Source organism: Chionomys nivalis, chromosome 11 (assembly GCF_950005125.1).
Source record: "Chionomys nivalis chromosome 11, mChiNiv1.1, whole genome shotgun sequence".
Lineage (NCBI taxonomy): Eukaryota > Metazoa > Chordata > Mammalia > Rodentia > Cricetidae > Chionomys > Chionomys nivalis.
The window spans coordinates 8,271,020-8,293,999 of record NC_080096.1 but is presented as its reverse complement, the minus strand read 5'-3'; the positions used below and the strand labels follow the sequence as shown (position 1 = coordinate 8,293,999).

At 53.8% G+C, this 22,980-nt stretch overlaps 1 protein-coding gene across 5 annotated transcripts; it reads left to right on the top strand.

The window, feature by feature from the left end:
* The first annotated feature begins 31 nt into the window (after positions 1 to 31).
* On the top strand, positions 32 to 17,453 carry Mthfr (methylenetetrahydrofolate reductase). 5 transcript variants are annotated; one of them, XM_057783498.1, is made up of 12 exons: positions 32 to 495; positions 2,802 to 3,008; positions 4,423 to 4,661; positions 5,405 to 5,515; positions 9,472 to 9,665; positions 10,240 to 10,490; positions 10,731 to 10,865; positions 10,967 to 11,147; positions 11,372 to 11,554; positions 12,324 to 12,425; positions 13,560 to 13,679; positions 13,926 to 17,453. In XM_057783498.1, the coding sequence occupies exons 2-12, from the start codon at positions 2,812 to 2,814 to the stop codon at positions 14,139 to 14,141; spliced, it is 1,929 nt and encodes a 642-aa protein (XP_057639481.1). In that variant the 5' UTR covers positions 32 to 495; positions 2,802 to 2,811; the 3' UTR covers positions 14,142 to 17,453. The 5 variants fall into 5 exon arrangements, with proteins under 5 accessions (XP_057639481.1, XP_057639482.1, XP_057639480.1 ...); XM_057783499.1 differs by having other exon boundaries at positions 2,799 to 3,008; XM_057783497.1 differs by lacking the exon at positions 32 to 495 and adding an exon at positions 2,394 to 2,532 and having other exon boundaries at positions 2,799 to 3,008.
* The last annotated feature ends 5,527 nt before the right edge of the window (positions 17,454 to 22,980 follow it).

The window sequence follows — 22,980 nt, the reverse complement described above, 5'->3', positions numbered from 1 at the left end:
AGAGCTCGCGTCACATGACGCAGTACTAAGCCGGCTTCCCAAGAGACCGCCGGGCGCGGCCATGTTGGGGCGGGACTTCCTGTCGCTGTCTTTGAACTTCCGCCTACCTCTTGTCCTGTTTCCCTTGGCAACCGACAGCTGCGCCCCGCCTCCTCCTCGTGTGCTAGGGAGATGGCGCCGCGACCGCCAAGGTTCTGACAGGACGGTGAGTGGCTCAGAGGCTTGGGACGCCACGGAGGAATTCGCCGATTGGAGAAATGTGTCACTTCGCCTCCTTGTGGGCCGGCAGCTGGGGGCTGGCCCGTCCTGCGCTCTGCTCTTGAAGGTTCCGGTCGCTCCTCCAGCCTAAGGCACCTGTAGAGGCTGTCATCCCAGCCTCCCTACCTGCACGAAAGTATCCCAAGGTTAAAGGAGTCCTGGATCTGAGGCAGTGATCCGGCCTCCGGAGCCGTCTGGGACTCGCATACCCATCCAGGCCTGTGACCCACTGACCAGGTGACCCGATTCTCGTCCCTCAGGCCACCCAGCGCCAGGGTGGTTGGTTGCCAGCCATAGTGTCTGTCTGTCTTCTGTCTAGCTCTATCTGTCTGTCTTTGTTTTGTTTTTCGAGACTGGGTTTCTCTGTGCAGCCCTGACTGTCCTGGAACTCTCTGTAGACCAGACTGGCCTTGAACTCAGCGCTTGCCTCTCCTTCCTGAGAGCTGGGGTTTAATGTGTGCGCTCCCACACCTGGCTGCCAGTTTCTTTTTTTCTTTTTGATTTTTCGAGACAGGGTTTCTCTGTGTTGCTTTGGAGCCTGTTGTGGAACAAACCTGTAGATCAGGCTGGCCTTGAACTCACACAGAGATTCACCTGCCCCTGCCTCCCTGATGCTGGGATTAAAGTCGTGTGCCACCACGGCCCTGCTGGCTGCCAGTTTTTTAAAACCTGCCTCCCTGACAGGATCTGGAGAGGAGTGGTGAACCACTGGCTTTGTCACCCAGGTGCCCACAATGTCCTCCAGTGCACGTATGTCCATTGCAACAGTTTTGGGAGTGGTAGGGCTGTTAAGTCAGTGATTAGTAGGTGGTAGAAGGGCGTCTTGAGGCCAGTGTGGAGGCCCTGGCCATTAGGACTCAGTGAGTACTGGCTGTCACTACTCTACCGGGCACTGGATCCCTGGTCCTGGTCTCAGGCAAGGGGCCAACAGCAGAGCAGAAGGCTAAACAAACTTGTTAGGCCACAGTCTCAACCTTGTGTTGTGGGAGGCCAACTAAAGGGTAGTTGGTGGCTGTTAGTTGAAATATGGCACAAATTAGAAATGCTTAAATCAGGCAGAGGCAGGCGGATCTCTGAGTTCAGAGACCAGCCTGGTCTACAAGAGCCAGTTCCAGGACAGGCTCCAAAGCTGTCCCCAAAAACAAAAACTTAAATCTTGGAGAAGTTTGCTGTGGGAGTCAGTCCGTAGGATTTGTTTCAGCCATGAGAATGAGGAGAAAGGTCGTGGCTGACATGTAAGGTTACCTTCTTCTTCCTCACTCTCCATGAGAACCTAGCGGTTTTAGGTCAGAACAAAACTGGCCTAAACACACAGGGGATAGCACTGGCACTAAGCCAGGGCAGAGCTTTTAGAACTGGCTCCTTGACGTGTCTTCTGTGCCTTAGGAGAGGAAGGAGACGTGAATTTTTTTTTCTTTTCTGATTCTCGAGGCTAAGACCCAAAATGGTGCATTGACTTAGAGGTGGAAGTTTCCGGCTGTTCCTCTGTTGCTCCGCGTCGTCGCCGCACAGATCTCCACTGCCGTGTTTGCCCACTACTGTGCAGCAGTCGTGTTTGTTTTGTTTTCAGACGTCTGTCATTTCCTGACCAGACTGCAGTGTGGCTCCCTGCCCTGTCAGCCGGGCTGCGACTGCCGTGACCAGGACCGCGTATGCGGTGGCACTGTGGTCACTGATTCCTTTGACCTCAGGAACATACGGGACAGCCTTTGTTCAGAGCTGGACACGAATCCCTAGCCTTAGTGATTTCGGTCAAGTTCTAGCTCACAGCACAACATTGCTTTTTGGAGTATCTTGAACTCGGGAAATCTGGCTGCCTGGCCATGCTGCTCACAGCCTCTACCGCGTTCCAGGCGGGGCCAGCGGCTGTGATCTGTTCTTTCTTTGGAGGGGGGGAAATCCAGTGACCCTGAACGGCTAGTGGCCTAATCTCCACCAACCCCTGCAGTCCCAGCCTGCCCACATTCTCCCCTCCCCCCACCCTTCAGCGGCTTCTTTGACTGGCGCCTGAGCCTTCTCTCCGCTCTAGAAACCTTACTCCCGCCCCTTTGCGTGGCCCCAGCTTTAGCTCAGGGCTCTTTGTCGCAGCTCCGCCCACTTGCGCACACCCTCCAGGAAAGGTTCCCTGTTCCTTCCCCACTCACTCGAGTCTAAGCTGACTGAAATGAACCATCGCAAAGCCAGGGTCCTCCCTGCTGGCCACTGTTACCCATCCCTAGGAATGTGGGCCTCAGAGGCTGGCCGTGTGTGGCTTTCTGTGCCACCCTCTATCAGGTAGCTGTCACCAAGGATTCCTGAGCTGGAGGATCCAAGAGCGAGTGGCTCAGTGCCTAGTGGGAGGTCATCACACAGAGAAGCCAGACGACAGCAGGGGGGCAGAGCGCATGGAGCCTCTGGGTAGGAGCCGTGTGAGCTTCGCCCTTGTCGGCTGCCTTCCTGTGTTGGGCAGCGTAAGACACTGGAGCTGCCTACTCAGGAGTTGGGTGTACATGGGGTTTGGCGACCAGCCCCCTGATGCCCCCGGCCCCCACCCTGTACAGCAGGAACCCAGCCATGGTGAACGAGGGCAGCAGCAGTAGCAGCGAGAGCTCCAAGGACAGTTCAAGATGTTCCACGCCCAGCCTGGACCCAGATCGGCACGAGAGACTCCGTGAGAAGATGAGGCGCAGGATGGACTCCGGTGACAAGTGGTTCTCCCTGGAGTTCTTCCCTCCTCGGACTGCTGAGGGAGCTGTTAACCTCATCTCAAGGTGAGTAAGGAGGGAGGTTAAGTAATGGGGGTCGGTGGAGGGGAACATGAGCTGCCCTTTAACCCGGCAGGAAAAGGCACTGGAAAGGGGAGGCAGGAAGAAGCAGAGGCGAGACAGGGAGTTTTAACTTACAACTTCTTGTCTGCAAAAGTCCCTCTGAGGCAGCATCAAATATGTTTGGACACACTCCTGAGCAGGCCAAAAATGTTCATTCCCAGGCCACATTCTTTGGCAGAACGTGGGGCTGGCTCACAAGGAGCTTAGGAAGTCAACAAACAGCAACACAGGGATTGTGCTGAGCTAGCTGGACACAGGGCGTGTGTTTCCAAATCAGGAAAGGCACGCTTCGTGGTGGCACTCTTTGAATTTCAGTTCCTTTCTTCAAGTCGGAGAGTGCTTTGCTAGGCCCCTGTGCTTTGTCCCCAGCGTCACAAAGAGAAAGGGAAGACAGGCATAGCGGTGCTCAGAGGCAGGAGGATGACTGTGAGTGCAGACCAGCCAGGGTTACATAATGATAACCTGTCTTCACTGGGGGTGGGTAGGGAGGATGTAGCTAAGTTGATGGAGTGAGTGTGTAGCTTGCAGGAAACCCTAAGTTTGATCCCTAACACAACATAAGCAGGGTTTTCTGTGCACCAGCTCTAGCTGTCCTGGAACTCGCTCTGTAAACCAGGCTGGCCTCGAACTCACAGAGATCCATCTGCCTCTGCCTCTCGAGTGCTGGGATTAAAGGCCACTGTCCGGCTAAGAAGGCTTCTTTTGAATCTAGTTCAGGAACCCAGCCTTGCTCTGCAATAGAGGAGAAAGCTGCATCTGCTGATCTCTCTCTCTCTGCCTTTTCTTTTTTTTTTTTTTAATATTTTATTTATTTATTTGTTATATATACAATATTCTGCCTGTGTGTATGTCTGCAGGCCAGAAGAGGGCACCAGATCTCATTACAGATGGTTGTGAGCCACCACGTGGTTGCCAGGAATTGAACTCAGGACCTTTGGAAGAGCAGGCAATGCTCTTAACCACTGAGCCATCTCTCCAGCCCCCTCTCAGCCTTTTCTTAAGTGAGGCCCTCTGCCTGCCACTACCCTGCCAGGATCCCAAACTCTCAACTTTCAAGACCCTAAACTCACCTAAAACCAGTGAGTGTGCTCGCGCTCTAAGAAGCATAAAGTTGTTCTCCGCCACTCACTGAGCTCAGGCTCTTCTCTGAGTGCTGCACAGCCCTGACCCAGTACCTTCACAGTAAAGGAAGTCACTGTGGCTCAGGGCGATTATTAGGTGATGCTCCTGGGAAGTAAACAGTGCTCTGAGAGCAGCTTGCGGTCTGTGCTGCTCCAGCTCTTCCCCCACCCCAGGGAGGGTGAGTGAGCCTGCTGTTCCCCCAGGAACCCAAACTTAAGAAAGAAATCCCCTACAGGTTTGACCGGATGGCAGCAGGGGGCCCCCTCTTCCTAGACGTTACCTGGCACCCCGCTGGAGACCCTGGCTCGGACAAGGAGACCTCCTCCATGATGATCGCCAGCACAGCAGTCAACTACTGTGGCTTGGAGACCATCCTGCACGTGACCTGCTGCCAGCAGCGCCAGGAGGAGATCACGGGCCATCTGCACCGAGCCAAGGAGCTCGGCCTGAAGAACATAATGGCACTGAGGGGAGGTGTGGCGCCAGCACCCCTCCTTTCTGGGTTCTTCCTTTCCTGAAGGCTTCTCCTGTCCCCAGAAAAGTTCTTATTTCCCCTGGGAAAAGTGTACACTGTAAACACATTCGGGGTCTGCTGCTGCAGGAGGATCAGTGAGCATTGTGGGTAATGAGTCCACCATGGGCTTCCGCCTTTTGACCTGGATCCAGTTCAGTCAGGATGTGGCTGGTGCCTGATAACCCTCTGCACCCACTACACAGTGCCATCAGACTCTGCCCTGTCTGGTCTGGCCATAGTGTGCTGTGCTGGCATTTCCCAGGAGCACCTGGGTGCATCCTGTCTTCAGGCCGCTCAAGCAGTGGGAAGTGGGAGCCTGGTGGTCTGTGACCTCTCCTCACCACAAGACTCCATGAGTAGAAAACCCACCAGAATCCGGAGCTGAGAGAGCAGAGGGATGGGAGAAGGGACCTGAGCACAGCTGGCATCAGGGCCAGGCCAGAGCCCCTGACACTCCAGGCTCAGTGGAGAGCCACACCTCCCCTGATCCCATCACCCACAGGGCCACCTGCAGAGTCAGCCTTAGTAGACAACTGACCACCACCCCCCACCTTCTGCTTGTCAGGTGTCAGGCTAGACTTGCACAATAGAGAGTCTCTGTTTTTGAGGAGCCCACAGCCAAGTGTAGGGGTAGGTGGAGGGAACGAGAAGACTCTGGAGGTCAGGGGACACCCAGTGACCGTGACCTCCAGCAACCCTACAGACCCCATAGGTGACCACTGGGAAGCAGAGGAAGGCGGCTTCAACTGCGCCACAGACCTGGTGAAGCACATCCGGAGCGAGTTTGGCGACTACTTTGACATCTGCGTGGCAGGTGAGTGGGGACAGAGATGGGACAGGATAAGCAGAAAGCCAGCCAGAATTCCGTTCAGGACGTGGGGATCGGGTAGATGCAGATGGGGGAGCACAGAGGAGAACCAAATGGTACTGTTCTTGTGTGCATCCTGCCACCCGCTGCCGGGCACACTGTTCCCACTCCTGACGCTTCCCCTCCTCCCCCTCCTCTGCCTTTCATGCCCCACCTTCTTACTGGTAGAGAGAGAGAGAGAGAGAGAGAGAGAGAGAGAGAGAGAGAGAGAGAGAGAGAGAGTGTGTGTGTGTGTACTCCGGGGCTAGGGGATTCATTAGGCCCTGAAAGGAGTCAGGGACTGAGGCCCTTCTTCATTCCCTCTGTACCAGGGTCCAGGGGCTGACTTTTCACTGTGCATCTGCTGTGGGAGCCGCCCTCATGGACACACTGCCCTATGCATGAGTCCTGCTTCTGTGTGTGCAGTGTCAGCTCCAGACACCCCCAGCCCTGACTGTTCTCAGTGTTAGCTCTGCGTTCATAGGAAGTGAGGCTCACACTGGCTCAGCTCTGATCCTTCACTAAGGGATGGGGAGGTGGGTAGAGGAGGAGGACAGGACAGGAGTTCAAGGCCAGCCTGAACTTGTCTTAGAAACCCAGAGCTGGAGCTGTAGTCTGGTGGAGAGCTTGCCTTGTGTGTGTAAGTTTCCTGGTTCTGTTCCAGCACCAAGAAAATAAGCAGATGAGTGCTTACATTGTAGAGTAATATACCAAGTAGTAAAAGTTATTTTATTTACTCTGTGTGAGTGTACACACTAGGAAGGTGAGAGGCCAGCTCTCAGAAGTCAGTCCTCTTTCCATCATGTCGGTTCTGGGATTTAAACTCAAGTGGTCAGACTTGACAGCAAGACTTTCACCGACTGAGCCATCTGTTGGGCCCTTAATATAATTTAAAATAAGGTTTTCAGCTTCAAGAAAATTGTCCTGCATGACTTGGGGCTCTCTCCAGCTCCCCTGCAACAGTGTCTGCATGTGCTCCTCTCAACAGGCTGCATAGCTGGCTAAGACTGGGAAACACTGCTCAAGAATTCGGGGGAGCAGGCACTGCCAGCTGTTCTGATTGCCACTGTCCCTACTGGTCTGAATGCAGATATCTGGGGGCTGCGTAGATGTGCACTAGCTGTGGGTGTGAGGTGGTGGGGAGCTGTCACGTGGTCCTGTGCTTTGCCTGTTGTAGAGTGGTGGAACTGGTGGGTGAAGAGGGAACAGACTTGGAGCTAGAGTTCAGGGGCTGAGTGCTTGCTGCTCCAGTAGAGGACCAGAGTTCTGTCCCAGCGCCCATACCCTGGGGCTCACAGACACCCGTAACTCCAGCTCCAGGGGATCTGGTGCCCTCCCCTGGTCTCCACTGGCACCTACACACATGGCACACTTACACACAAAACTAAAAGTAAACAAATAAAAGACTTTAAAACTACCAAGCTGGTCATGGAAGGAAAAGAACATAGCAAAGTGAGCAAAGCCCCAAGTCTTGCAGGACAATTTTCTTGAAGTATGGATTTCCCCGGCAATGCTCAGCTGTGTGGCTTCGGGGTTTCTCACTGGAGAGAGAGCTTGTTCAAAGCTGAAGTTCTGCTGCCTGATCTCCTGGTTCTTTCTGTCTTGAAACAATAGTTTTTGGCCGGGCAATGGTGGCGCACGCCTTTGATCCCAGCACTCGGGAGGCAGAGGCAGGCGGATCTCTATGAGTTCGAGACCAGCCTGGTCTACAGAGCTAGTTCCAGGACAGGTTCCAAAGCCACAGAGAAACCCTGTCTCGGGGGGTGGGGTGGGTGGGGGGGGACGGACAATAGTTTTTGTATCTGTCCTTGGTGGCTGGTTTCCTAAGAACCAAATGTCCTTATCACAGTAAAGCAGCTTGGCTTCCAGACAGCTCCAGTTCAGGCTAGCTCTCTACGCAGCTCTGCTCCTGGTGGAGCACAGGCAGAGGGGCTCTCAGTCTCTGAGGTTGCCTTCATGCTGTGCCTTCCTGCCTGTGCAAGGCTGCTAGTGAGTTTGGTCATTGAGAGGAGGGGTCATAGAGTTCACAAAGCCACCAGTGGGCTTAGAGAACCTCTGTGAAATTTGGGAACCCCATTTTCTGCATGCTCAGCTCATGGTCATCCCATTGTCCCATCCCCCACACCCCGGTGTAATCAGACTGTAGGAGAAAAAAATATTTTGCCTCTTTATTTTGTGAGTGTTTATATGTCTATGCAAACATACACAGGCATGGAACATGACATACACAAAGGATAACTCTTGGGTCCTTTTTGTCTTTTCTTTTTTATTTATAACGATTTATTTCTTTGTTTATTGATTTTTGTTTTTTCCAAGACAGGATTTCTTTCTTTTTTCTTTTGTTTTGGTTTTTTGAGACAGAGTTTCTCTATGCAACCTTGGCTGTCCTGGAACTCACTCTATAGACCAACCTAGTCTCAAACTCACAGAGATACATCCTCCTGAGTGCTGGGACCAAAGGTGTGCACCACTACCGCCCGGCTAAAGGACAACTCTTAGGAACTTGTTCTCTCCTACATTGTGAGATCTGGGGATTGAACTCAGGTCATCAAGCTTGCTTGAAAGTGCCTCTACTCACTGAGCAATCTTGCCAGCCCTACAGGAAGTTTTTTGTGGGACTGAAATTGATGTGTATTCTGCCTTCAGAAGAGGATGGCAAGCAGGGTATGCAACCAAGTGAATTCTTTCTGTGATCTTTGGACACTGGAAAGTAGTTATTATAGTCTGTCCTTTGTTTTTTTAAATATATTTGTTTAATATGGTGTTTAATGTTATGTGTACGTGCACCATATGTGCACAGTGTCCATAGAGGTCAAAAGGTCTTGAGCCATGATAGAGGTGCTGGGGAAAAACCCAGGTCCTCTTCAAAAGCAGTAAGCACTCTTAACTGCCGTGCCATCTCTCTAGTTCTCTGTCCATTTCTTGAAGCAAAATGTCACCTTCTTAAATTCTTATTTATATAATGTGAGTTTTTAAATTATTTTATATGTATGTTTGCCCTTCCTGCATGTATGTCTGTGCACTGTGTGCATGCCTGGTGCCTACAGAGGCTAGAAAAGGGTCCTCTAAAAGGGTAGCCAGTGCTTCTAACTTAACTACAGGACCATCTCACCAGCTCCCACAAGTGCTGGGATTAAAGATGTGCCATTGCCTAACTTCATACTTTTTTTTAATTAAAAAAAATGTTAGCACTTGGGAGGCAGAGGCAGGTGGATCTCTGTCAGTTCGAGACCAGCCTGGTCTACAAGAGCTAGTTCTAGGACAGGCTCCAAAACCACAGAGAAACCCTGTCTCAAAAAAAAAAAAAAAAAAAAAGTTAGGACTGGGTACAGAGGCTGTCAGTCTCTTTGAATTCAGGATCAGCTTGATCTGCAGAATTCCAAGCCAGTTAAAGCTACATAGCTACATAGAGAGACCCTGTCTCAAAGAAACAACCCCCCCTTCACCCCCATCTCTGTTACTCAGAGGAACTAGAGATGAAGCTCAGTAGTTTAATGCTTGTCTAACATGCATAAGATGTTGGGTTCAATAACCAAGCCAAAACAAAATAAAACATGAACCCACGCCTTCTGTCCAGTGCTCCAATGAGTTAAAAGTCTGGCTCCCTGGCTCCCTAGAAACAGTCCAGTTAGTGTTACTATTGAATGTGGCATTCGGTCTGTGGCTACAAAGTGCAGGCCTAATTTGCCTGAGTGAGGCAGGAGAGTGTCGCATTTGGAACAGTCTGCCCCTCTCCTGGAGGGCTCATCTACAGACTCTGTGGCACAGCCGTGGCTTGGACAACCACAATTAAGCTGTCTACACTGCTACTGGGGGGCATGCATGCAGAGCCTGGGCTGAGGACTGTGCCAGGCCCCAGACACTCTGGTGTCTTCACTCCTCGAGCAGGTAGGCTGAGGTCAATCTCCTCTCTCTACTGGTAGGTTACCCCAAAGGCCACCCCGAGGCCAAGAGCTTTGAGGATGACCTGAAGCACTTGAAGGAGAAAGTGTCTGCAGGTGCTGACTTCATCATCACCCAGCTCTTCTTTGAGGCCGACACCTTCTTCAGTTTTGTGAAGGCCTGCACAGAAATAGGCATCTCCTGCCCCATCCTGCCTGGGATCTTCCCTATACAGGTGAGAGGCTCAGGAGGGCCTGGTTCCCTCACTCCAGGGCACTGTCCTGGCCAGGGCTCTGGCTCATGTGAAGTCCTTCCTCAGTCGTGCTCGATGCCCACCAGGCGTTGTCCACATGCTGCATTTGGTCACCTCAGTTGTCACCCCTAAGACACATGGGGTGTATAAAGGGCTTATGCTTTGGCCTGCTGACAGATGTCCTTGAAAGTAATTACAACTCTCATCAGAAATTTTGGTTAAGCTGACCCTGATGGTATACACTTGTAATCCCAGCATTCTGGAGATGGGATCTGTAATTTAAACCTTAAAGTTTGGCAGATGACTGGCCAGTGAGCTTTGGGAATAGCTGAATTGGGTGACCACTGTTGGACCCAGGGGCTGCCTGATGGCAAGAATGCTGCAGGCAGCTCCCAGAGTCTACAAAGGAGGGAGAAAGCAGGGCAGGCCAAGCATGGCTCCGGATTACCACCTGGCTTCCCCAGGTCTCTGCATGAAACTAATTCGCCAGAGACTAGAAAGGGAATAAGCTGGAAGACGGCTAGAGATGGCCCCACACCTCTTGTGTCTCGGACAGGGCTACACCTCCCTTCGGCAGCTTGTAAAACTGTCCAAGCTGGAGGTACCACAGAAGATCAAGGATGTAATTGAGCCAATCAAAGATAACGATGCTGCCATCCGCAACTATGGCATTGAGCTGGCTGTGAACTTGTGCCGGGAGCTGCTGGACAGTGGCTTGGTGCCAGGCCTCCACTTCTATACCCTCAACCGTGAGGTGGCTACCACAGAGGTGCTAAAGCAACTGGGCATGTGGACTGAGGATCCCAGGTGAGAAGTGGAAGCTGGAGGAATATTCCAGGGGAGTAGAGCAGCGATGTTGCAAAGTAACCCTCCAGTGGTGAGGAGGTGCATAGGCGCAACAGCTAGCAGGCCACTGGGTTCCACCTCCACCTCAGAGGGCTTCCAAGTGTAGTGGAGGCTCAGAGTGAGGCTGAGTGACCAGGCTTGGTGACCTCCTCTAGCTCACTCTACTTAATCTCTTGGCTTTTACCCCTTCCTTCTCTCCAGACGTCCCCTGCCCTGGGCTGTCAGTGCAAATCCCAAGCGGCGGGAGGAATATGTGCGCCCCATCTTCTGGGCCTCCAGACCAAAAAGCTATATCTACCGTACACAGGACTGGGATGAGTTTCCCAATGGCCGCTGGTGAGGGCAACAGCCACTCCTTGCTAAAAAACCGCTGGTGCCTGGAGGGTGTTAGGGGTGGGGCTCACAGGAGAGCGCCCTGACCCCGACACTCTTGCCAGGGGTAATTCCTCCTCGCCAGCCTTTGGGGAGCTGAAGGACTACTACCTCTTCTACCTGAAGAGCAAGTCCCCCAGGGAGGAGCTGCTGAAGATGTGGGGTGAGGAGCTCACCAGCGAGAAAAGTGTCTTCGAGGTCTTTGAACATTATCTCTCAGGAGAGCCCAACCAGCACGGCTATATAGTAAGTGGGGTGGGACGGGGTAACCGGGGTCCCCACCCCAATCTAGTCAGACTTGGGCTGTTTCCTCGCCTATGGGTGTGCACCTCAGCTGAGGGAAGGGGTAAGAAGTCCCACTGAGGAGCCCATGGAAGCAAGACAGACTGGGTCTCCACCGTGACTGCAGGGGCGAGAAAACCCAGGCCCAGGCCCACGGGTGCCCTAGCTCAGCTCACCTTGCCCTGCAGGTAACCTGCCTGCCCTGGAACGATGACCCCCTGGCAGCGGAAACCAGTCTGATGAAGGAGGAGCTGCTACGGGTCAACAGGCTGGGCATCCTCACCATCAACTCTCAGCCCAACATCAATGGGAAGCCGTCCTCGGACCCCGTTGTGGGCTGGGGCCCCAGTGGGGGCTACGTCTTCCAGAAGGTATGCTACTCGTCCTGACCAGTGCTTAGGGCACCCCAGAAACTGCAGTAGAGCCCTGGCCTTTCCCTCCTGGGCCCTGCAACAAGTAGCAAGTAGCAGATCACCCGGGTTCACCAGTCGCTGTGTAAAATGGAGGAGGGGGCATTTTATGTTTTGGGGACAAAATATAATAAAGCATATGAAGTGTTCTCCCTGGAGGAAGAACAACGAAACAGCTCTCAGAGCTCTGGCTGCTAACAAGGTCAGCACTTTAATCCCAGGCCTGCCAGGCCTAAGTGACACTCCGCAGCATGGCCTGAGCCTTGGACTCAGAAGACCTGGGTTTAGATGCCAGCTCTGCTGTCTCCCTTGATGCAGCCCCAAACCTGGCTTCCTCCTCTGGGCAAAAGTACCCACTTTACAGTATTCTGAACATTCTAGAAAATGAAGGGAAAGAGGCATCTGCAGACAGAAGTGCCTTGCCCGGCCCTTTGGTGGCACTGTCACCCAATAGATGGAGAGGCTAGCCTGTGCCAGCCTCCTCCCTCAGCCCAAGCTTGTCAGAGTGGCTCTCTTCAGCTCCTCACACCTTTATCCAACGGCTGGTACCTTGGGACCAATCCAGACAGAGAAGCCTCTTTCCTTATGCGCTCACCCAGACTCCACAGTTCATCCTGGTCCACAGTGACACCTCTAATCCCAGAGCTTAAGTGACCTACACTCGTATGAATGGGGTCCTACACTTGGAGGATAGCATCTGGCTTGACGTGATGGGCGTCTTCTCCCTTAGGCCTACTTAGAGTTCTTCACCTCCCCTGAGACCGTGGAGGCCCTTCTGCAGGTGCTGAAGAAATACGAGCTCCGGGTCAACTACCACATCGTGGATGTGCAGGTAAGCCAGCGCCCAGCTTAGATGGCGGCAGGGCTTGAGAAGACCCATGTTTATCCTGACAGTCCCCAGATGCTCAGGCCAGGCTTACTGTACAAGGGGACCAGATGGAGGCAGCCCTCCTGAAAGAGCTCGCAGGCTGGGAGGTACATGAATATATGCAGTGACAAGTCCGTGTAGGCAGGAAAGGCAGGTTCAACATGGGATGCTACAGGATCCTGAGGAGGGTTGTCACACCTGAGAGGTCCAGGGTTTCTAGAAGGGATCCTGTGTGGGCTGAGTCTGTGTGCAATTGTGTATGTGTGTGTGCACACACACATGCACATACACTCACCTGGGGGCCAAAGGAAGATGTCCTGTGTCCTCTATCACTGTCTGCTTTGTTCCCTTTAAACAGCATCTCTCACTGAAGCTAGAGCTGTGTTGACAGCATGGGCCTCTGCAGTCCTCTCTCTACCCCATGCAGGCACACGCAGAGCCATGCCCGGCTGCTCACATGATACCGGGGCTAAGCTTGTGCAACAAGTGCTCTTACTCATTGAGCCACGTCCCCAGACCCTTGCCTGAATCTTTTTAAGGACAAAGAATAAACAAAGGGCAAAGGGCATGCTGGGGAAAGGGCAGAAGGCAAGGCTCTGGCTGCACTGCCCTTGGAGAAAGTACAAGTAGGACATGGCAGTGCTGCACCGGGACCAGGAGCTCTGGTCCTGCCTGAGGCCTGGAGACTACCCAAAACAAGGAAGCCTTTTCCCCAGTGGCAGAGTGCCTTGCCTCCGTTTCTTTTTACAAAGATCACAGCATGCAACTGTGAGGGTGGCAAGGACCAGGGAACATTGTCAGAGGCCCTTGTAGCCCAGGAAGAAAGCAGGACCGCTGTTGTAGGCCTGGGTGAGAGGCAGCAGCAAAGCCAGCTGTGGCAGCACACGTCTGTAACCCCAGCATCTGGGAAGCTAATCGCTGGAGGATCTTGAGTTCAAGGCCAGCCTGGATTATAAGCACAGGAGGGGATCAGGGAAAGGAGAGTAGCCTAGGATGCCTCTAAGTCTCTGGTTTAAGTAGAGGGCAGACCAGGAGGGCAGTATGGGCTGGGTGAGGTTGCCAGCAGTGGGGCTGCAGTCGCCCTGCCTCTGTTCCCAGGGGAAAAACATCACTAATGCCCCTGAGCTGCAGCCCAATGCCGTTACGTGGGGCATCTTCCCTGGTCGCGAGATCATCCAGCCTACTGTGGTGGATCCTATCAGCTTCATGTTCTGGAAGGTGAGTAGGTGGGAGGGTGTGTACCCTGGCTACCTTGAGAGCCCTGGGCAGACACTAGTCCGAAACACGCACCCTAGGACCTATAAACTTGGCCTGGGAGGCCGCAAGTTAGCACTTATTTCTGGGCCAGCTGGAGTGGTACTGCCTTGCTCTTCCCTGGGTGGCCCTCAGGGAGACAGCGGAAGCCAGGACCTGGGTGTGGTAGCCCTGTTGACCCTGCACACATGTGTCTGTGTCCTCATGTAGGATGAGGCCTTTGCCCTGTGGATTGAGCAGTGGGGCAAACTGTATGAGGAGGAGTCCCCGTCCCGCATGATCATCCAGTACATCCATGACAATTATTTCCTGGTCAACCTGGTGGACAACGAGTTCCTGCTAGACAACTGCCTGTGGCAGGTGGTGGAAGACACATTTGAGCTGCTCAACAGGCATGCCACAGAGAGAGACGCGCAGGCGCCCTAAGCCTCCTGGAGCCCCCTCATCTTTCCACACATGACAGCGACAGACTGGCCGGAAGCAGCCAGGCTTTGACTGGATCTGAGATGCCCCATTTAGAAGGTTCCTGCTCTCTGCTCAAGCCCATGAGATGAGATGCAATTCACTGAGCAAGGCCCAGCTATGCTCCTTCTGCGTGGGCACTCCCGCCAGCTGCCATCCTCTCTGTTCGGCCTAGCCTAGAAGCTGTCCCTGGCCCTCCTCTCCAGTCAGCCCTCAGGCCTCGCTGCCTGGGATAGTGACTGGCAGGTACAAATGGCTGCCCCTGAGGCCTGGCTCCCGGCCTGCTGGTCCTGTTTGAGTCAGGGATGGGGAGGAAGCTGTCTATAGAGCAACTTAGATAGAGCAGGGGATTCCCTCTCCCTTTGTCCCCTAGACCCAGATGATGACAGTGGAGAGCAGCCTGGAGGAAGGGATGTTCTTTTATTGTGCCCCCAGAGCTCTGGGAGCTGAGCCTCCAGCTGTGGGCCTGGCCCGGTTCTGTTTGTTTCTCGGGCGGCGTAGCTCACAGCACAGCTGCTGCTGGGCCCTGCTCTGCTCCACACCTGCTATGTCTGGTTCTTCTCGTGGGCTCTTGGCTACCAGGCGCCGGTACCACTTTCCAAAGGCCTGGAAGCAGGGAGGGACAAGAAAGGACATGTGTCTCGGCTCCCTCCAGGGCCTGACTGGGCCTGTCAGACTGACACCTGAGCCATGTTCTTTGTATCTCAACCAGAGGCTTTTTCCTCTGCCCTCACAGCCGGGTCGTGGTATCTCAGCCCAAACATACAGGCTCTGGATAGACTGGACTTGTGGCCTGGGAAGCTGTGCCCAGTGACCTGCAAATGACCCAGACCCTGCAGGGACCAGCATGGGTATCCAGTGTCACCAACAGCCTGGTCTCAGGTTGAGTGACTGATACTGGGCTGGGCTTATGGCCACCAGTCAAGGGCTCTAATAACCATTGTGCACTGTAACCATGGATCAGCTTAGTGAATGAGGAAACCTGGGGGTGCTGAGCAGGGACAGCCCCTCCCCTCTCCCTGGCTCAGCCCAAAGGTGACACTGTTTGGAAGGCAGGCTAGGCGAGGTGAGGTAGAGCCACCTGGGAAAGGACCCAGCTCTCTTCCTGCTGGAGTAGCCGCTGAGCCACCTGCAGCTGAAGGACCCTTTTCCGCCATGTCCTCCAGGCCTGATCCAGGCGCCACTGTCTGAGCTACAGAGAGAGTTGACAGAAAAGACTCTGCCGTCCTGGCAGCCGTAGCCCTTGTGCTTCTGCCGCCCCAGGGAGAAAGGGAAGTGACACGAGGACCGTCCTCTGACAATGTTAGCAGACGAGGACTCCTGACTTTGGTCCAGAGACCACAGCAAGATTTGTCTAGAGTTGGCCAAGGGATGAGATGAATGAGAGAAGCTGCTCCCAGGGCCTCTGCAGGATGGAGAGGAACTAAGCCCACCTACCAGGGTCCGAGACAGCTGCTCCGCCCAGTGAACATCTACCCAGAGCTGCCATGCCCTTGCCAGGTACCTGGCCCGCTGCGAAGCCTGGATCTGCCGACACTGTCGGTGCCTGTCCCTGCAGGCCAAGGACAACACAACCTCTACAAGGTGGAAAGCAAGTCCCCAGAGTCGTCCTGCTGGGGTCACCCAGTTCCACCCCTCCTCCATGATGTCACATGCACAGTTGCTCCTGCCCTAGCCACCTTTGAGGAGCCTCGCCTTGGCCCTGGAGGGCCCTGGTCTCAGAGCTGCAGCGTTTGCCTAGTCCTGTAGGGGGCTGTGCCCATGCAGGCAGTGGCAGCCAGAACTGGAAGGTTAGGCAGAGAGGCCACTCTGTGTCACCTGGAGAGGAGAATTGCGTCGAGAGGATAAGCCTTGGTTTGGGGGAGCAGTGGCCACCCTCAGGTACCCAGGTTGTAGGATGGCCCAAGGAGCTAAGGGGGTAGAAGAGAATCACCCAACAATTGTGAACCGGGGAGGCCTGAGGACTGAGACCCCGGGACTCAGCTTCTTACTATGAGCACAGAATGTGGTCTTCTGTGTGCCTCTACCAGGCTGCCATGCCAGGCTGGGCAGCACACTCGGTCTAACAGGTGTCCAGCGGCTGTGGGTCTGAGGAACAGCGGGGGAGCAAGGATCAGATGCCTTGAGCCTGCTGATCAGGAGGGATTCCTGCCTGACCCCTGCCAGAACAGACTCCCACCTGTGTGCATAGCGGGGTGTCTCACCTGTCACCTAGGAGTCCCAAGACCCACCAGAGGAGGCAAGCTGCTAGTACTTAGATGGCACTGCCACCTCTGGCCAGTCTCCCATCTGCTGAAGACATCTAAGCCGAGGCTGGTCCAGTAGTAGCTGCAACTGTCCTGTGGTAGAGCTCAGGCCACCCCTGAGAGCTAAGTTATGCTTCTGACTTAGGATACAGCTGAAGCCTTGCCTCTGAGATGTGGCCTGCCACCACAGGATGGTGCACCACTTGCACGTGGTGCCAGATAAGGGCAACAATAAAGAGAAAGACCTTGGCTGCCATTCTCAGTGTCTGCTTTGTTTCTAGACGCCCCAGTGTATGAGAGGACAGTGTAAGGGAGAATGAAGGTTTGGTTTGGTTTAGTTTTTTGAGAGGTTTCTCTGTGGGACTGTCCTGAAACTCTGTAGACCTGGCTAGCCTCAAACTCATAGCTATCTCCCTTCCCTCTGCCTCCTGAGTGTTGGTATTAAAGGCATGCACCACCACCACCCAGCAAGAAGAGAAAAAAGTATGTATAATTTTAAAGCGTGGCAGTGTCCCCCAGAAATTCCAACTCAAGAGGCTGAGTTGAAGCAGCCCGGACTATACAAGCTGGGTCTACAAAGCCCTGTAGCATCTAGAAGGAAAGAAGCATGAGACCCCGTGATCTGCTGTTGCCTTAGGCCCATACTTGGGAGTTCTGAAACCCCACATCACTATGGCAATTCTGTTTAGGAGGCAAAAGTCACTTTAGTGATTTCCTTAGACTCTTTCTAAAGTCAATTCCCTTCTTTCTAGCAATCTGAAGCAGGACTCTTGGTGATGCTAAGTTGTCATTAGGAACACTGTCTGACCTGTCAGGATGGTGGGCTGGATCTTTCAGCTACATCTCCAGTCTACTGGGCAATGCTGTTGCTTGCCCCTGGCACTTGTGATGCCCTCTTCACTCCTGCTAGGCCACATCCTCCCTCATTATTGTGTCAGAGCTAAGAACTAAAACAAACAAAACCCTACTTTCTCCTGTATTTTCTGTAATGGGTACATGGGTACATTTCATTTCTTCCAATAAAGTCAAATTGCCGCTCTCTCCATATATCCATCTTTTTAAAGGCGTGTGTGTGTGTGTGTGAACGTGCCAGTGCAAACCAGAGCAGGGACTGAGTCATCAGATGCCCTGGAGTGGAGCTTCACAGGGTTGTAAGATCCTGATGTGGGTGCTGGGAACCGAACTCAGGTCCTCTGGAGGAGCAGCTAGAGCTCTCTACCATGGAACCATCTCTCCAGCCCCAGACTGCTGTAACTGCATTTAAGGCCTGGTGATGTAACTTGGTGGTGATGTGCTTGCCGAGCATACGCAAGCCCCACGTCCTCGCAAAGATTAATGTGTGTGCTGAGTGTGGGAGGGGACAGCAGTGCACATGGTGGAGGCCAGACAACAACCCGTGGAGTTTATTATCTCCTTCCACCTTTACATCAGGTCTGAGGGGCAAATCAAGCCACTGGGCTGGCGTGGCAAGCACCTTTACCTGCCTAGCCACCCCGCTGACCCACAAACACCGTTTTGTTTGGTTTTTTATTTGTCTTTTTGAGATACAGAGTTGTACTCTGCATCCCTGGCTGGCTTCCAACTCAGAGATCTGTCTGCCTCTGCTGTCCTGATGCTGGGATTGAAGTCATATACCGCTATGCCCAACCACAAACACTTAAAAAAAAAACAACAGTGTCTGTTTCCTTAATAGACAAAGCCCTCTTGTAACCAGATTTGCACAGGGCAGTCACTAGGAGGTTTACTGATGGGCCCTGCTTCCACCCTGTTGTCAGCCACTCAGAGCTGGGTCAGGTGGTGTCTGTAAGTCTGTTTGTCCCTGGAATCACAATCCCATCATGGGCAGAAACCAGCTGATTTTAAGACTGGAGAAGTGACTCCCCACACAGTGCACACACGCCGGGGCCCACCTCACCTGTATCAAAAAGTTTGGGGTGTCCATCAGTTGCAGGAGATGCCCTCTGCTAAAGTTCATGCCCTGTGCCTGGGTCTGTCTCCAGTGAGTTGATCGCCACTGATCCCAGTATGTCCTAAGAAGACACAGAAGCCTCTGCCAGCAGTGGGTGACGCCAGTGTGCTGGGCGTGACCCCAGACTGCTAGCTGCAACCAGACCTCTAGGACCCTGGAGAAGAAGGAGGTGCCCATTAGAGCCAGAGTTCTAGGGCTCTGCAAAAGGCAAATGCCCAGGTCCGGGCCCCTCCCCCCTCCCCCCCTATTCTGGATAATCCATGAAATACGCATGTACGGTATTAGAAGTAGGTAGACTGCCACACACATCAGGGGCAAGCATCTTGTTTAAAGGACAGGGAGGACAGTCCTAACTGACACCTTATATTCTGTTCCCCTCCCCTGCCAGTGCATTGCCCATTTGCTGTCTTGAGCACATGGGCACACTTGGCAGGGCTGCAAGGCAAGGCGGTTAATGTCAGAAGCTTTTCCAAGGATGGGCCATACTAGAAAGTGACACAACTGGGACCCATGCCAAAGATCAAGATGTCTCTGCCCTCTTGCCACCCAGACACTCAGCAAGCACCACTCAGCCACCCACTATGCCCCACCCTTACCAAACAAAACCTGACCTGGAAGCAACAGTCTGAGGCTGCCCTAGGGCCTTGGGCACTAACCTGGTTGTCAGTGGCTGGGCAGCATGAGCTTGGTGGATGTGGCCTAGGTAGGACTTGTGCACCCACAGGACCCCGCACAGGGCCACCTGGACTGCGGTCAGGACTTGAACTCTCCTTCTTCCCTGTTGCCGGACCTCACAGCACTGCCCCAGGGTGACTCTCCACACCACAAAAGGCTGCTGGGCCTGGGCCCTTCTCAGCTGTCTGTCAGTTCCACACTGCTGAGGAAAGCTTCTCCAGCCTAGGACAGAGGCCTGGGCCACGCACCGATCCTGTGCCAGGGGCCCCGCTCTGCAGGCCTCCTGTGAGCTAGCAAGTGTGGCCCCCAGGCCTCTTCTCAGGTCATCCTGGAAGGCTTGTCCTTGATGCTGGCCCTGGGACGCTTCTACATCCCTCATGAGTTCACACCAGGCCTGGAAATAGCTGCAAGGGGGCAGGAGCGGGGCACAGGTCACCTCTCGTTTGTGTGTTGTGTTTATTCAAAGCGACACCTGCGGACATGCCTGTTATCTCAGCGCTGAAGTAGGGGGAGCTCTGGGGCTAGCCTGGGCTAGCTTGGGCTGGAAAAACCAAGGGCTGGGGATCTAACTCAATTGACCAGCAAACTGTCTCAGTGGGTGAGGGCATTTGCTGCCGACCCTGACAACCTGAGGTAAATCCTCTGGAATCACATACACGATGGAGAAAATCGGACGTCCACACAAGAGCTGTGGCATATGCACAACCAATTAACTAGTTCATTAATTAAAACAAAACCATATGTGGGGGCTGCGAGTGTGACTCTGAGCGTGGTTCTGGAGTGGACTGGATGGAGCCTTAGCCCAGCATGCCAAGACCTTGGATTCTATCCCCAGAACTGAAGTTAATTAGTTACACAAAATGTTCCAGTGTTGGGGCTATTTGTTGCTCAGCAAGGGGTGGGGGCCTCCTGGAGATGGGACCATAACTTGGCTGGGGTCAAACTCAATACAAAGAGAAAGGTCCTCCTTTCTGCTGAGCCAGAATCCTGGGAAGCCAGCCATCCCCTTTCCTTTCCCAGACAGGCTCCTCTCCCAGGCTGCTAGCAGCAAGCCCGTTTCTTCCACCTAACTAGCATCATGGCCCTGAGAGCACCAGGACTCTGTCTTCCTGACCTCAGAGCGCAACTCCTGGAGGCCAGGCAAAGCAAAGGTGACAGGGACGAAGAGGGGGTGCTGTTCTGGCCTGGAGTTTGCCATGAGCTACCTCATGGGATCCCAGTCACCCCCGTAGCATGTACAGTACTATCCCTGTTTTACAGATAGCGTAACAGACACTCAGAGTACTTAGGTGACTTAAGATCTACACAGCACAGCAACCACATGGTGGCTCACAACCATCTGTAATGGGGTCTGGCGCCCTCTTCTGGCCTGCATGCATACATGCAGGCAGAACACTATACATAATAAACAAATCTTTATAGGGGCTGGAGAGATGGCTCAGTGGTTAAGCCAGAGGACCTGAGTTCAATTCCCAGCAACCTGAGTTCTTCCAGAGGACCTGAGTTCAATTCCCAGCAACCACATGATGGCTCACAACCATCTGTAATGAGGTCTGGTACCCAGACCCCTGGGCTCTGAGATGGCTCTGGAATTCTGAGTGTCACTAAGGGACACTGGCCTTTTCCTCTTCCAGGATAGCCACACCCATTCCTTGGCTCACTCTGCCAGGGCCACTGGCACCAACCCCTGACCCTGATCCTGGACTCTTCTGCACTTGCCCATCACAGGCCTGAGGTTCTGAGCCCAGTGAGCAGCTAGCTCTCTCCCGGGCCCTTGATCTGCGGTCCAGTGGCTCCAGCTGAGGATACTGGGATACTGGGAAGGAAGGGGAATGTTCACATTGAGCACAGCTGTTGGACTAGCCTCACCCTCTTCCCACCTCCATCCTCCCCTCAGCAACAGGTATAACCCCGGGCGGTCCTTTTCCAAGTTCTAATCAAAGAGAGGATGGGTTGCTGGGGATTAAAGGGGTCTAGGGCCCTTCCAAAGGACATGATTACAGGTGACAGGACTAGAAAAGGATCCTCAACCTCCAGTGCCAAGTCCAGGGCTCAGCTATTGGAGTCAGAGCTGTAATTGTCCTCATTTTACAGATAGGGAAGCAGAGACACAGAGAAGTAACTTGCCCCAAATCACACAGCCAGAGGCACAAAGCAATTGTTGGGACATAGGCAGTCCCTTCTCAAGCCCTGCCCTGTGAGAGCGTCTGGAGAGAACTGTACGACAGTGTCTCCGTCCAGCTCCTGCCCTCACATGTGATAGGATAGGGCAGAAGGACGGGAGAAGTGAAACGGCCCTGAATCTGGGAACCATGTTGACTGGGATGCGGGCAGGGACTCCTCCTGAGATGCAGACTACACAGGCTGCTGCTGGGAAGGCCAAGGTGGGATGGGGGGGTTAGTGAGTGGGGGGGGGAGCAGTCAGTCAGGAAGCAATGGCATCACTGCACAGTGGTCCCTGGGGAGGGGTTCCTACCGCCTCTGGAGGGTACGCCCGTACCACCTCACTGCTGCGCCCTGAGTCTGCTGGACCTGCACCTGCCAGGGAAGAGGGCACAGTCCCTCTTCTGTCACCCGGCTGCCCACAGGACACTGACCAGGAAGCCTCCAGGAGGGTGGGGGCCCTGGAAAGCTGGGGATAAGGGGTGAGCCCTGGGTCCCCCCATCTCCACCCCACTCCAGCCCCTCACCTTCTCCAGTGACCCTCCTGATGTTCTGCAGCTGGGCCGGGCCTCCCCTCCCAGGCTGTTGTCCCATGGCTCCAGTGCTAACAAGGTCTCCAGGCTGCTTGAGGGAGGGTCCGGACCCCAGACCCTCAAGCGCCACTGCCTCAGGAGGTACTGCAGAACCCGCTTCTGCATGCCCTGCAAAAAGGAGCTAAGGGAGGGGGGCAGGTGAGTCTCCGGGACTCTCAGCACCCATGACCCGGACAGGGTTGCTGTGAGAGGCCCAATGGGAAGGCCTTGCTTGGCCAGTTGAAACTGATGGATCACTCAGAGCTTCAAGAGATGCTGTCATAGCCCAGCGGTGGAGCCCTTACTCAGTATGGATGAGCCTGAGGATCTGATGCCCAGCCCCATCAACACAGACAAGCACTCTAGTGACAGCCCAGCCCACTGCCCTCTAGTGGGGAACTCAGTTCAAAAGAAAACAAAAAACACAAACACTTTTTTTCCTAAAAACAAAGCAAAGCAAAGCAAAACAAAACAAAACAATTAAACACAAGCTAGGCATGGTTGTTCACCATTGTAACCCCACCACTCAGGAAGCTGAGGCAGGAGGATTGTCAATAGTTTGTAGTCATCTTGAAATATGTGCCACCATGCTTGCTAGAATGGAATTCTCTTCCTTCCTTCCTTCCTTCCTTCCTTCCTTCCTTCCTTCCTTCCTCCCTCCCTCCCTTCCTCCTTTTCCTCCTTTCTTCCATTTGTTTTGTTTCTTGAGACAAGGTTTCTCTTTGTAGCCCTGATCATCACAGAACTCACTCTGAAGACCAGGCTGGCCTCAAACTCACAGAGATCCATCTGCCTCTGCCTCCCGAGTGCTGGGATTAAAGGTGCACCACCACCGCCCTGCTAAAACGGAATTCTTAGCTCTGTAAAGGCTAGCTTATTCTCCCTAACAGCTTAGCCTAGAAGCTGGCCCCTGATGACCCCAGCCTTCCTTTCCCACAGCCACAGTCAGCCTGAGCTCAGAACCCTGGCGCCGCCTATCCTTGGGAGAAAGTGGCCCCAGCAGCTTTTGGCTTGGCCACTGTCTCAGTGCCCCATAGCCACCTCCCAGGGCCTGATACCTGCTGGGGGACACAGTGGGTCATATCAGGCCTCCCGCCAAGGCCACGGAAAGGCTGGGATGTTGACCAGGACCTAAAGGACACTGGTCATGTATCCACTCTGCACCGGGGCTGACCCTG

Excerpts from the sequence above, each read along its gene's own strand:
- Mthfr (XM_057783497.1), top strand. The coding sequence starts at position 2,423 with ATGAACCATCGCAAAGCCAGGGTCCTCCCTGCTGGCCACTGTTACCCA. Across the intron at positions 2,533-2,798 it reads TCTGTGCCACCCTCTATCAG|CAGGAACCCAGCCATGGTGA; the intron begins GTAGCTGTCACC and ends CACCCTGTACAG. Across the intron at positions 11,555-12,323 it reads GGGGCTACGTCTTCCAGAAG|GCCTACTTAGAGTTCTTCAC; the intron begins GTATGCTACTCG and ends CTTCTCCCTTAG.